Source organism: Rhinolophus hipposideros (genome assembly GCF_964194185.1).
Source record: "Rhinolophus hipposideros genome assembly, chromosome: X".
NCBI lineage: Eukaryota > Metazoa > Chordata > Mammalia > Chiroptera > Rhinolophidae > Rhinolophus > Rhinolophus hipposideros.
Genome location: NC_138046.1, coordinates 98,987,003 through 99,000,918, shown reverse-complemented (window position 1 = coordinate 99,000,918; position 13,916 = coordinate 98,987,003). Strand labels below are relative to the sequence as shown.

Below are 13,916 nucleotides of genomic sequence, written 5' to 3'. Positions count from 1 at the left end.
GCATTTGGACAGATTTACTCAATTTTATCTTCCAATCTGTTCGTTGAATTTTCTTGTCAGCTATCAACATATTATTTGCATTTTTCCTTTGTTTTTTTAAAATACAACATTCTTTTCTCATCTCATGTTTGTAATATTTTCTCTCATATCCCTTAAAACATGGATGGTCATTTTAAGAAGCCCTGGTCTTTGTCTTTATGTGTATGGTTTTGGTTTTGTTCTTTCCTATTACAAACTTTCTCTGATGCTTGTTTTACTCATATTTACATGTAAGGCTCTAAAATGATAGTTGGTCCTTATTGACCTAACCTCTGTTCATGTTGTTCTATATGCCATGCTTCATTTATTATATTTTCTGCAAAAAGAATTTCCTTTTTATTGTTTATTGACTTTGGTTGTTTTTCTCTAGGTTTGGTATGTTATGAAAAACATTGTTTATAACGTTGTATATGCTTTTGTTGCACATTTGTGTTCATTTCTACTCTGTATAAACATAGGAATATAATATTGTTTAGATTTAGTGGATAATGACAGAGTTTGAAATTGGTTTTATCTCTTTACACTTCCACCAGCCATATATGAATTGTAGTTGCTTTACATCCTCAAAAACGTGGGTATTATAAGACTAATTTTAGCCATTGCGGTGTGTGTGAAGTCCTCTACGTACTTTTAATTTATATATTTTCCTTATGACTAATTTGGTTGACTCCCTTCTCATATGTTTATAGACCATTTTGATCTAGTCTTTTATGAAGTGCCTGTTCATGTTCCTTGACTGTTTTTCTATTAGTTTGCCTGTATTTTCCTTTATAATTTACAGGTCTTTATATATTTTGGATACAAACCTTTGTGGGTTGCAAATGCCTTTTCTTAAACTGTGAATTTCCTTTTCAATCTCTTAATGGAGTCTTTGAATGAAATTAAATTCTTAATTTTAATGTAGTTTAATTTATCGAGTTCTTCCATACTCCAAGGTCATTAAAAACTTCTATGTTATTTTTAAGTCAATATGTTATCTGTAGCTCTCATATTTAGATCTACAGTCTGTCTGGAATTGACATCTGTATGTGATGTGAGAGAAACATCAGTTAGGAAGTCATTATACTAATTCAGCACCAAGGTGATGGCACCTTGGACCTGAGTGTTGACAGTGAGTGTGGTGAGAAGTGATCAATTTATGGTGTATTTTTGAAAGTAGAGCTAATGAGCTTTGCTGATAATAATATTTGAGGTGTAAGGAAAACATACCATATTTTCTTCATCTACCCATCCACTGATGAACATTTAGGTTGTTCCCATATCTTGGCTATTGTAGGTATCTCTGATTTCATTGCCTTTGGCTGTATATCCAGAAGTGGGGTTGTTGGATCATGTGGTAGTTCTATTTTAATTTTTTGACGAACTTCCATACTGTTTTTCATAGTGTCTGTAACCATTTACATTCCTATTAACAGTGTACCACTGTTCCCTTTTCTCCACATCTTCACCAACACATTATCTTACTTTATTAAAAAAATGGTAGCCATCCTAACAGGTTTGAGGTGATATCTCAGTGTGATTTTGATTTGCCTTGCTACAGGATGACAATTTTGATGCTGTATATCAAAAGGCATTAAAAAGTACAGTGGATTGAGAATTATGAAACCTTTTGATTATTCTTTGCTTTGAGCATAAATACCAACCACATTTTTAGGGGGCTTATTTACTCATCATCAGTTTGGATCTTCTCAGTGTAATGGACAGAAGCTTGTGAATTGATTATTCTTTGTTATTATTTCTAGACTGTGTTACCTTCTTTGTCTGGATTTAGCAGTTATAAAATAATGGATAAACATTGCTCCTAAAACTGGAATATATTCCAATACTCAATGTGTAATACCATTTGGTGTCAAAAGTAGAGAATCAGGGATTACCCAATTTAGCAAAATGTCATTAGTTCATGCATGATTATTCTTCTTTCGAAACTCACGCAAGTCATTCTATTAGTTTCTTAGGCCTGCCATAACAAGTACTACAAGCTAGGTGGCTTAAAACAGCATAAATGTATTGTCTCACAGTTCTGGAGGCTAGAAGTTTGAAATCAAGATTTCAGCAGGACCATGCTTCCTCTGAAACCAATAAAGGAGAATCCTTCCTGGCCTCTTCTGGCTTCTGGTGCTTGCCAGCAATCCTTGTTGTTCCTTGCCTTCTGGATGCATCACTCCAATCTCCAGCTCCATTGTCATATGGCCATCTTCTTGTTTGTCTTCATATTGTCTTTTTATAAGGACAGCAGTCATATTGGATAAGGGCCACCCTATTCCAGTATGACCACATTTTAACTAATAACTGCAATAGCTGTATTTCCAAATGAGGTCACACTCTGAGGAAGTTGGAGTTAGGACTTCAATACAACTTTTTTGGGGATGCAAGTCAACCTAAAACAATCATCAAGCTTATAAAATTATCATTGAACAAGTTTACTAGCTTTGTTTTCCCTTCTAGGTATCTCACTAAGATGATTTCTTTAGTTAATACTACGCATGAAACCCTAGAATTGCAAGTAACAAACAATAATCCTGACAATTTTGTCCTGGATACTAACCAGTCACCAGTAAGTATACTCAGAAAGCCAAGTAACCTATGACTACTAGAGCATTTTTCAATTCTGAATTGGCGACACTGTAGACTATTAGCATTTGAATTATTAATAAGGTTTCAAATGTCTAAAATTTAAAAACAGAATTTATAATATACTCATATGTATGTATGTCCCCAATTTTAATTTATAAAAAAAACAATATCATGTTCATATAAATTTTTGAAATTATATATGCTAGAGTCATGCTCTTATTGAATTCTAAATAAACTGGTTGTGCTTTATTACTTGACACTATATTTTCCATAAATTTAATGGAATATGATGTTCAGAATATAGTTTACAAATCACTGAAATTCCTCATTAGGCAGTGGTGTCTTCATATCCTTTACGTCACTACTTTTACAGACGAATGTAAATGGTGGTCCGAGGGAAAACTAATACAATATGTTGCAGATGCCACCTTACATTACGTAATGAAGAATATGGACTCTGTTTTCACATTTCCAACCATGTCTTTCTAATCCATTCATTCTTTTATACATTTATCAAATATTCTTAAGTATGAAATAGGCAACTAACTTCAATATTAGGAAATAACTCAAAAATAAATTTATAAAAATAAATTTGTATGTTACATATTGTAGAACAAATTAGGAGCACACAATGTTAATGATAATAAATGGAAAGATATATGTGTATATAATTTTACTCTTGTTTTTGTAGCACTGTACTCATGTTTACGTAAGGATTTTAAAATAATTATTACCCATAAATGCTTCAATAAGTAAGCATAGACTGATTATCAAGGTAAATAATGATATAAAAAACTTGCTTCTCATCTTATATATACCCTACCTAGCACACAGAGATGCTGACTGGAACAAAAGTATTCATTGTTTTGTTTTTCTTTTTCTTCTAAATTCACACAGCTAACTGTACCTCCCTTCTCCACCAAAGAGGTATCTGTTGATTTTCATCCTTCCGGTCTTGGAAGAACTGGTCATCAAGCTTCTATTATCTTCCATTGTGCTCAGGTATGATAGAGTATTCTTGGACCAAGTAAAGTTCATTACATTTCAGTGTCAACAAATAAGTAACTCTTATTCATCCAGTTGACATCTTTTGCAAGCAGAACAAGTTTATTGTAAACTATTCGTTAAATGAACTTTTGGAAATACAGTATACATCATGAATGTGTGGGCATTTAAAGAAGGCATTTTAAATCCTTAGATTGCTTGAATGAAGGAGAATATATGCCCAGATTTAAAATAGGTATTTTAATGTAAATGCCAAATTGCTGGCACCAAGGAGCTCACAAACGTCTGTCATCTGTGATGCAGTGGAATCAAATATAATACAGGGGTCCCAACATCAGTGCGGGACTTGTGGTGACTAAAGTGTCCTCGTTTCCAAAACAATGTGTAATTTACCTTTAGAAAAAAGAAATTGAGGCTGTTAAATTTCCTACATGATTACTAACTTATACATGACCTGAAGCAATACTATGGAAGTACGCTTAACTCAAAAATATTAAAGAAAAGAAATAGTCATCCTTCTCGTACAGAAGGGAAAGTACAATGGAGATTATTTTCTTTTACAAAAATACTTTTAACAAGGCAGGTCTTTCAAATCAGTGCTTCATAGCAGGGTTAGCCCCTTCATCATACTTAATTATTGGTGACAATTTAGTTGCTTGCATTTCTGGTAGAAATTATATCTATTCAAGGATGATGTGGCACTTCAGCAGAGCAATGATCAGTTCCCCATCTTAATAGCTTTAGAAAATCCTAGCCTAGAAGTTGGACGTGAAATTCTTAATCAAACTCAAAAGAACTCAAACAAGTAAGTAATCAAATCAAACCTTTTGTAAGTCAGTTTTACACTGGTCTTGATTTTAGTCACTAGGCATCTTCTGAGTCGTAGCAAATCTCCAAGGATTCATCGGTAGTTAGACTTCAATCATCACTCATCCTTTCTTTCTGCTGCAAGGTCCAGACCCCTTCAGTCTTTTCAATGTACTGCCCTAACCTTTGTGATTTTTCTTGCCATTCTGTTTTTCTTTTTTTGCCTTTATTTTTTCTTTCCTTTTCATCTTTGAATCATTCGAGTCTTCCTTTTTTATTTAATTCATCCAGTCAACATTCTTTGCAAGCAAAACCAGTTCATCTTAAAGTATCAATTGAATGAATTTTTGAAAATACAGTATATATTATATATGTGTAGGCATCTAAGAAAGATAATTTTTAAAATAAAATTTTAGGATTTACTTTTCTAAGTCTATGAGTTTACAATTACAGTAACTTAGGGAAAAACTCATATAGATTTCTGTCCCTCTCTTGATTTCATGGATAAAAACGTTTGAACTGACATGTACAACTGAATAACTGATTAATCTAAAATCTAGTAATGGCAATTCTTATGCGCTAAGTTCTAACTATTATTTAACTTGTTTGTTACTCTTTGCTGAACTTAAGGAAATGGCTGTAGTTTTTTATTTCATGCGTTTCTGATTTGGATCCATGTACAGAGCTCTGCATTGTAAAAATACAACCCTAGGCTAAAGTTGTGTGTGCAGATTTTGAATCCTAAGCTAAATATCATTAGGATATCACAACTGCAGAGAGCATGAACTCACATTATCCTGTCAGATTCTCTAAATGAGATTGTTACTGCATATCAGAATAAGAGGAATAATAATACAAGCAGCAAATGTGGTAATTGTACTTCTCTTTGGTACCAAACGTTATGTTCTGAGATTTATTTTTCTTGGTTTTCAGTGGTTTTATTTCCAAATAGTTGACATTATTTATTTCATTTGTACTTGACTGTGTGACTTGCTGCATCTAAAGGACAGAAGAGCATCAATGAAGGAAAGAAGACAAGGTCAAAGTGGTTTTATTACCCAGCATGAGTCTATGATTCTGCAGCCTGTGTCTGTGGAAAACTTTGTTAATTCTTAGACAACTCCAGTACCCTTGAACTCTGCTCAGTGTGCAAGTCAGATTTACTATCTTTTACCTTCACTTGTTTTATGTTTCAGAAACATTGGGATTGGATGTTTAAGATTTGACGGTATCTCCTTTCAAAGAAGTTTCAGATAAAGATAGGCTTAAAAAAAGTTCCTTGTTTTTGTTAATGCACATGTTTGTTGGGATGCTTTTGAATGTCCCTCTCTGAACCCAGGGGGGTAATTTAAGCAATGCGAGGGCAGTTGTTGCGTACTAGTGTTCAGTAGTGGTGGGATGTGGTTTAACTTAGAAGTGCCAGTATTCTAGGGTATTTGGCAAAACATGAAAACATAACCTTGTTTTTGTAGCTTGGCTCATTCAGAATAACCTCATTTCTGCCATCCAGGATTTATTTAAGTAGCCAAAAAGTAAGTAATTTACATAAAACAGTTGTTAATGTAGTTGAACCCAGTCAGTTAATTACATGTAATCAAGTTAGGATATCGTAAGTGAAAATATAGTGAGCTTACATTATGCAAGTAGAATCTCTAACGAAAAGTAATGCAGCCATTTGAAGATAATATGCGGATAAAACTTGCCTTTAATCCTACTAAGAGACAACATTTTATAGATTTCCTGTCTCCACTGGTGCCACTTTGAAACAATCTTAAGGCAAGTTTACCTCTTCTTCCTGGAATTTGGGCTTGGAAACATCTATGTAGTTGGAGAAATTATAAACTAGGTCATTGTTTTTTGGCTTTTATTTAATGACCTCGTGATTCATCTGCAACGTTAGTAGAGCGTTCAGTGCAGAACTGAGTCACAGTCTGTTGTACTCGTAGGGAACTTTTATTCTAAGTGAATATAAAGGGAACATTTCCAACAGAGCCTTGCAGGCTTATGAAGCATAGTTAAGAACGATGGTCACATTCGATCTCCACATAATTTTTGAGCCCTTCTTCCATATCATGTGCTAACAGAAAAATTAAATATTATGGCATGTAGCTGTACAAACTGCCTTGTAATGAGACTTCAATCCGTGCCTCACCTTCTCTCACTTTATGTGGTACCTAAATGAATTTCATTTGAAATTCACCCTAAGATTTTGAAAACTTTGTGCAGTGTTTAGTACCCAGTTTGTTAGACAAGTTAACTTTAAAAAAATAATGAAACACCTTGAACAGAAATGTAAGGTTTTTATTAAGATATCTCTTTAATGTTGCTACACATAACCTTATATACATTGAAATATGTTTAATATTTGAATATTGGTCTTGTACCCTCCTTTTTATCAGTGTAAAAACACATTGATCAATTTTTTCCCAATAAAATCAAAAGGAATTGGTAAAAAGAAGAAAATGTAAAACAGTGTATGTTAAATATTAACAACAAAACGTTTTTATCTGCAAAAACTTTTACATGTATTACATTTATTAAGTGTTGCAAATAAAATGGATGCAATTATAACATATGTGTTATGAATGTTTATCTTTAAACAGTTTAAAGAATGGAAATTCCTCTTATCTGGAGTAGGACTATATCCCCAGCCTCTAGAAATAGAAAGAACAACCACATACATTCATTCTCATTCACCTGTTGTTATACCTTTCCAAAATCCCACCAAGGAAGAAGTTTTAATCAATATGTTACTAACAAGTAAGTTGATTTTTTTTTATATTTTACCTGTTATTTTGTAATTATTAATCAAACTTATTTTATCATAGACTCTGCATTTTAGATGTAGTGGACACTTTAGAGCTCCATTCGCTCAGCAGCATCATTTTATAAAAGAGAAAACATGAGGTGTGAATGATGAAGTGTCTTGGCTAAAATCACAGCTTGTAAATGGTGAAGCCAGAATCAGAAATTAGAAATTAGATTTCAAGTTCTTCTAATTTTCTCTGTAAATCTAAACATGTAAATTAGTAGACTTTTAAGATTCTTATGATTATTATTCAAATATGCCAATGCTTATTAAAAGTTTATAGAAATTCTAGTGTTCTGATATTGTTTCCTTCATTTTCTTTATAAATAGTATATTTGGATTAAATTTTGGCTCTAATCAAGCTTGGTCCTTTTTACATGTCATATTGGAGATGCATGTTTTTAAATTACATTGTGTGGAGTCTTTGATCACTTTTTATTAAATGACCAAATAATGTGAGTCTGAAATAAAAATCAACTCATGAGTTTTGTCAAATACATTTTAAATCTAATGTTGGACATTACTAGTTTTATCTTTTCAACTATTATTACTACTAATACTAAAACTACTGCTACTACTATGATCTATTTTTTATAGTTCAAATGTTGGGCTAAAAGGAATACATATGTTAAGTTTTTGATATAAATAACCAACTTACTCTCCAGAATGGTTGTACTGTTGGAATTCATGCTACCATCAGGAATACATTACAGACATTACCTATTTTCCTGAGCCTTATAAGCCCTGACCAGTAGCATTCTCTTTAATCTCCATCAATACTCGTATGATTGGAGAAAAATAATATTTTGTCATCATTGCAAATTTATTATTTTTTGATTAATGCGGAAGCTGAACACTAGTTACCTATCGGAGTTTTCATCTCTTCATGCTCTTGGAATGAAATAATTGAGAAAAATTAAGAACATAGTGTCATCTAACATAAAATTCCCTTTGAATACTTCGGCTGTGATGAGGAGAGACATGCCAGTAGTTAGTAAAAGTTGGTTGCAGGCTCAAGGAAGTTAGCGTTTTCATATGGAACAGACGTAAGCATGTGTATCAGCAGAAGGAAGAAGCTGGGACTAAGCAGGAGTGAAAGCAATAAAGGAGGGAGGGTTACCTGATGGGCTAAGGCTCTGGAAGGACTGGGATCAGAGTTGAGGTAGAAGGCAAAGCCATGGATAGGAGGGGCAAGAGAAAACAAATAAAAAGTAGACAAGTTCTTAGGTTAGTAGAGGGGCTTTGTAATTAAGAGCAGTTTTGTTTACATTTTCATCTGAGAAAAGGAGATACAGTAGGTTCGAAGAGGGACACAGTGGTTTGAAATAACAGCTAGAGGGAAAGGAAGACACAGCTGACAAAATTCAAATATAACTGTATTGTATTTGGCTGGGATTACAAACCATACATTTAGATACATACCAAAAAAATATATGTTTGTAAAGTTTCTACCAGTTGCAGGGCTCAGAATTACTGGTGTGGGAGTACACAAGGCTGATAGATGGATCATAGCAGGAAATGAAATATTCAGGGTAGGTACAAATCATAACTATGAGAGAGTTAGAATGACGCTAGGTGATGAATACACAATGTGATATATCGATGATGTATTACAGAATTGTATGCTTGAAACCTGTGCAGTTTTACTAACCATTATCATCCCCAATAAATTTTAATTAAATAAAAAAAGAAAAAGGAACAACAACAACAACAAAACACACACCGTAAGTCGTGGGATGTAATGTACAGCATAGGGAATATAGTCAATAATATTGATAGCGTGGTATGGTGTTCAATGGTTGCTGGACTTATCACGGTGATCACTTCTTTAGGTATATAAATGCTCAATAACTATGGTGTACACTGAAACTAATATAATATTGTATGTTAGCTATATTTCAATAAAAATCCTTTTAAAAAGTAAGTATAATATAAAGAAAAAATCTAATGGAAAACTAGCAAGAGAATTTGTATCATAAACTTAATTGTGCATTAAAACTTTAATATAAAAATTAAAGAGAAAAGGAAATTACAAGAATTTATGAGTTGATTTTATAATATTTCTTGAACATTAGGAGAAAACCATATTTAATATTGGATATGTTCTTCAAAAGTGCCATTTAAATCTCATCTTAAAAAGTACTTTGAAAAATAATCATCTGAGAAATTTCCTAGTAGAGGAGAGTTTTGATTCTATTTCAATCCCCACTGATGTTTTTTTCTCTTGAATATGACATTGAAGTGTAATATCTCTTTATATTTTTATTAGATCAGGCAAAGCCCAAGAATCTCACCCTTGGCATTCACTGCGATAGCTTCCTCATTGAGACTTCTGCCTTCAAGTTTAATCTGGATCACACACAAGGTACAGGATTTCTTCCTTATTTTCTGCCATTTTGTGTGCTATTGCATTTCAGAGGTAGTAAAATATGTCTGTTGTATTAATAAATATTTGATAAAAATTAAATATAGTATAATTTAAAAATTTTGACAAATTTTAGTAAATCGCTAGAAAAACAGGGATTGTATAGCCTTTATGTATATTCATTACATCTTCACTGTTTTTCATTCCATACCACATAAGTATAACTTGTAAAATAATTGAATGTCATACTACTTAATACATAAGTGTGTGAGCCAAAGAAAATTTTAAAACATTAAAAATAACTAGTGTACTAAAGTTACTCACACTTTTGAAAAATAATTGCATGTTTGCAAAGGGGATGAGTTCCTGAAAATTTATTATAGGGTATACATCTATTTGTACTTACATTAATCATTCCACCTGCATATTGATGAATAGGAAAAAAATCTATGACATAAGAAATAATGAAGATGCTTTAAAATTGAAAGCTCAAAAAATATGAATTTGCTTAAAATAATGTTTTTTTAATTTCAAAAATCTAATCAAAATAGTTATGGTAGATATGATAAAATATGAATTATCTTTACGTAATTAATACAAAAATACTAAATGAAATCAGTAACTACTACTAACATCTCAATACAAATGGATTCATGGCTTTCTTTCATATTTCTTGTGGTCATTTCAATCAACATCTTAAATCTCATTAATTCATTTCATTTGATATTCACAGCAACTCTATGGTGTAGGTGAGGTGTTAGTCTTATTGAATCAAGGAAATTAAACTTCAGAAACCTTAACTTACACCAAATCAAAACAGTTGCTTAATGGCAAAGCTGAACCTCTTGGTTCTGACTTCAGAGTCCTCGTTTTCTGTTTCTTTGCAATACATTAAAAGGAGTATGAACAAGAGTTCACAAAAGAGGAAGTACACATGGCCAAAGAATGATTGAAACTATGTTCAAGGTCACTAATACTCAGATGTTGATTTAAGTGATAGCCACCTAAGTGGTTTTTCCCCCTCATTATTATATATCATACTGTAGCACTAGAGAATAAAATGTTGCTTTATAAATCTACATATGTATAAAATTAGACCTAGGACCTAAGTCCTAGGTCCTAGGTCAAAATTACAGGGATTGGGCGTAGACCAAGAATCTGTATTCTGGTTTTGACTCTAACATGGGAAAGCTGTATTAGTTTATGTACTTGAGGTAGTTTATGTACTCGTTAGACCCCATTTTTGACATTATAAAAAATGAAAGTCATTTTTACCTAATAGGATATTTTTTGAAGAACATATGCAATTGTGTATGTGAAGATATTTCTAAACTCTAATATTATTTACAAGTATTGATTATTAGTATTATTTGTGTAGGTGGAAAAATAGCTAAACACGATGATGGATTCCTGATTTTTTTGTTTTATAAGAAACAAGACCTAGCACACTACCAATACATGCCAGGAAACATATTTCTGAAAAATGAATAAGGAAATAAATAACAGTTTTTTTTTCCTTCTGAACTCCATTTTGTCATTTAGGTGAAACAATTACTAGACAAATGATTTTAATTTTCATCAATTACTCATTGATGAAATAGTCTTGTGACCTTGGTGAATACCAGTTTTCTAGAAAAGGATTTCTTACAGAGTAATAGATATATATTTCTATATTTATGTCTATAGTTTAAAGTATCCAACTTTGTAGATATATCTCTATTTTTAAAATAATCCAAACTTATTCTTCCTTTTGGTATCCCTAATCTTTTATATATTCTACTTTATTCAACATTTTCATTTTAAAAGTATTGCCGGATTTCAGTTATTCATATACCACCTTCACAAATTTTGGCATACCTATATGATATGGTATCACCTGTATGGTAGTTTATAGTATTTTAATGGAAAACTACCACTTGCCATGAGCAATAGTAGTGTACTCTATGCTAGGAACTCTTTTAAGCATTTTACAAATATTAATTGATGTAGTCCTCACAACAACCCTATGAGATAGATTCTGTTAACACCCCTCTGTTACACATGAGTATACTGAAATATGTAGGAGTTATGTCCAAGGTCACACCCACAATATATATGCTGGAGCTCAGGTTTGTATGTAGGGCTTGGGCTCTTACCCAACTACTACTCAATACTGTTATAAATAGAAGACAGCTGTAAAACATCAATCAATGAATAATGGAAGAAAAATGTTAAATATCTATCAAAGTTTTACTCAGAAGTATCTTAAGTATCACTGTTGCAAAACAGTTTTCCTGGGAAGCATTCTCTGAGAAGGAAGTTAGTATACAGGAAGTTTATTGGGGAGGGCTCTTAGGATCACCACTGGGGGAAGAGAATGAAGCAAGACTGAACACCGGGAGAAAAAAGGTGGGGACAAAGGTGACAGCTCACATCATGGCAAGCACTGAAACTAGGATAGCTCTTCAGAGTTGCCCCAATTTGGGATGAAGAGGCCAGGATTTTATACCTTCATCCCCTCTCCCCCACTGCCCAGATCAATCCATTATTAAATGCATTCTGCCCCAGGAAAAGAGTTTGAACTTGGTCAGGTGACTCTTCAGCTGAGGGCAGTGCTCCCAGAGAACACCTATCTAGGTACTGTATCCTGGCAGTAATGTCGGTAGCTTGGGGAATAGCCATGAAGATATATTCCTCTTTTTACTAGAAGCATTATTGTTTGCTTTTCTGATACATATCTAAATAATTTAAAATATGACGAAATGTAGAAGTCAAGGTTCATTTTATTCATTATGTATGAGGTCTGAGAGTTAAGTTCGCGAACTTGTTGCAATGATGTTGCTAACCTTTTTTGATATCAGAGGGGATTATTCATTATGAATTTGTACCAACTGGACAAACAGTTCACCAAGTTTACTGTTTGGAAGTGCTGAAAAGGCTGCGTGAAAAAGTTAGACGACCTGAACTTTTCACCAGCAATTCATGGCTCTCGCATCACGACAATGCACCAGCTCACACAGCACTGTCTGTGAGGGAGTTTTTAGCCGGTAAACAAATAACTGTATTGGAACACCCTCCCTACTCACCTGATCTGGCCCGTAAAGAAAGAAGTGCTTCTTTCTTTACACGAAGATAAAGGAAATATTGAAAGGAGGACATTTTGATGACATTTAGGACTTCAAGGGTAATAGGACGACAGCTCTGATGGCCATTCCAGAAAAAGAGTTCCAAAATTGCTTTGAAGGGTGGACTAGACACTGGCATCGGTGCATAGCTTCCCAAGGGGAGTACTTCGAGGGTGACTATGGTGATATTCAGCAGTGAGGTATGTTGCCCTTTTTCTAGGATGAGTTTGCGAACTTGATTGTCTTACCTTGTATACCAGTATGTCCTAGCACCATTTATACAGGAGGTATCCATCCATTCCTTCATTGAATTGCAGTGACACTTTTCTCCCAAATCGGTGACAGTGTGTGAGTTTGTTTTTGGATTTTCTCTTCAGTTCCAGTTGTCTATTCATCTGTCTTTGCGTCAATATCATAGTATTTAACTGCTATGGCTATATGGGAAGTCTTGATATGTGGTAACATAAATCCTTCAAATTTTTCCTCTTCTTGAAGATTTTCTTAGTTATTCTAGATCCTTTGCACTTAGAATCAGCTAGTTAATTTCCAGACACACACACATACCCCTGCTAGGACGTTTATTTGAATAATAAATTTGAATAAAATTGAAACATTGATTTGGGGGCAACCAGCATCTTAGAAGTATTGTTATTGAGTCTTTCAATCCAAGAACATGCTATCTCCCTCCATTTATCCAAATGGCTGTATATTTCTTCAAGATTTATTTAAAAGGCCATCTTTTCCTCACTGATTTGATATGTCAACATTATCATAGAATACACTGCCATATGTGCTTGGGTTCTTTCTGGGTTATCTCTACTTATTCCACTGATCTGTCTTTAAGGCCAAAACTACACTATTTTAATTAGAAAGGCTTTATAATGTGCTTTAATATGTGTTGAGGATAGCTTTCTCACATTATTTTACTTTTCAGGGTTTTACTGGCTATTCTTCCATGTTCATTTATCCATATGAACTTTATAATAAAGTTGACTACCTCCAGAGAAAACCTGATGAAATATTTATTGAGATTGTTTTAAATTTATAATTCAAATTATAACTAAATCATAATTTATATATAATTAATAAATTTTAACTTAAATTATAACTAAATTGTAACTTTATACATGTAGAAAAAATGACATTTCTGTGATATTGAATCATTGTATCAATATCCATTTTAAGTGTTTTCACTAGTTCATCAACTTTATAT

At 32.9% G+C, this 13,916-nt stretch overlaps 1 protein-coding gene across 1 annotated transcript in view; it reads left to right on the top strand.

Annotated features, from left to right (window-relative positions):
* The window catches only part of CFAP47 (cilia and flagella associated protein 47), a 365,678-nt gene that overhangs the window by 300,160 nt on the left and 51,602 nt on the right, over positions 1-13,916 (top strand). Inside the window, exons 54-57 of the mRNA XM_081043051.1 lie at positions 2,485-2,593; positions 3,511-3,615; positions 7,029-7,185; positions 9,504-9,599. Of these exons, the coding sequence (XP_080899177.1) occupies positions 2,485-2,593; positions 3,511-3,615; positions 7,029-7,185; positions 9,504-9,599 (467 nt within the window). The remainder of the gene's footprint in view (positions 1-2,484; positions 2,594-3,510; positions 3,616-7,028; positions 7,186-9,503; positions 9,600-13,916) is intronic.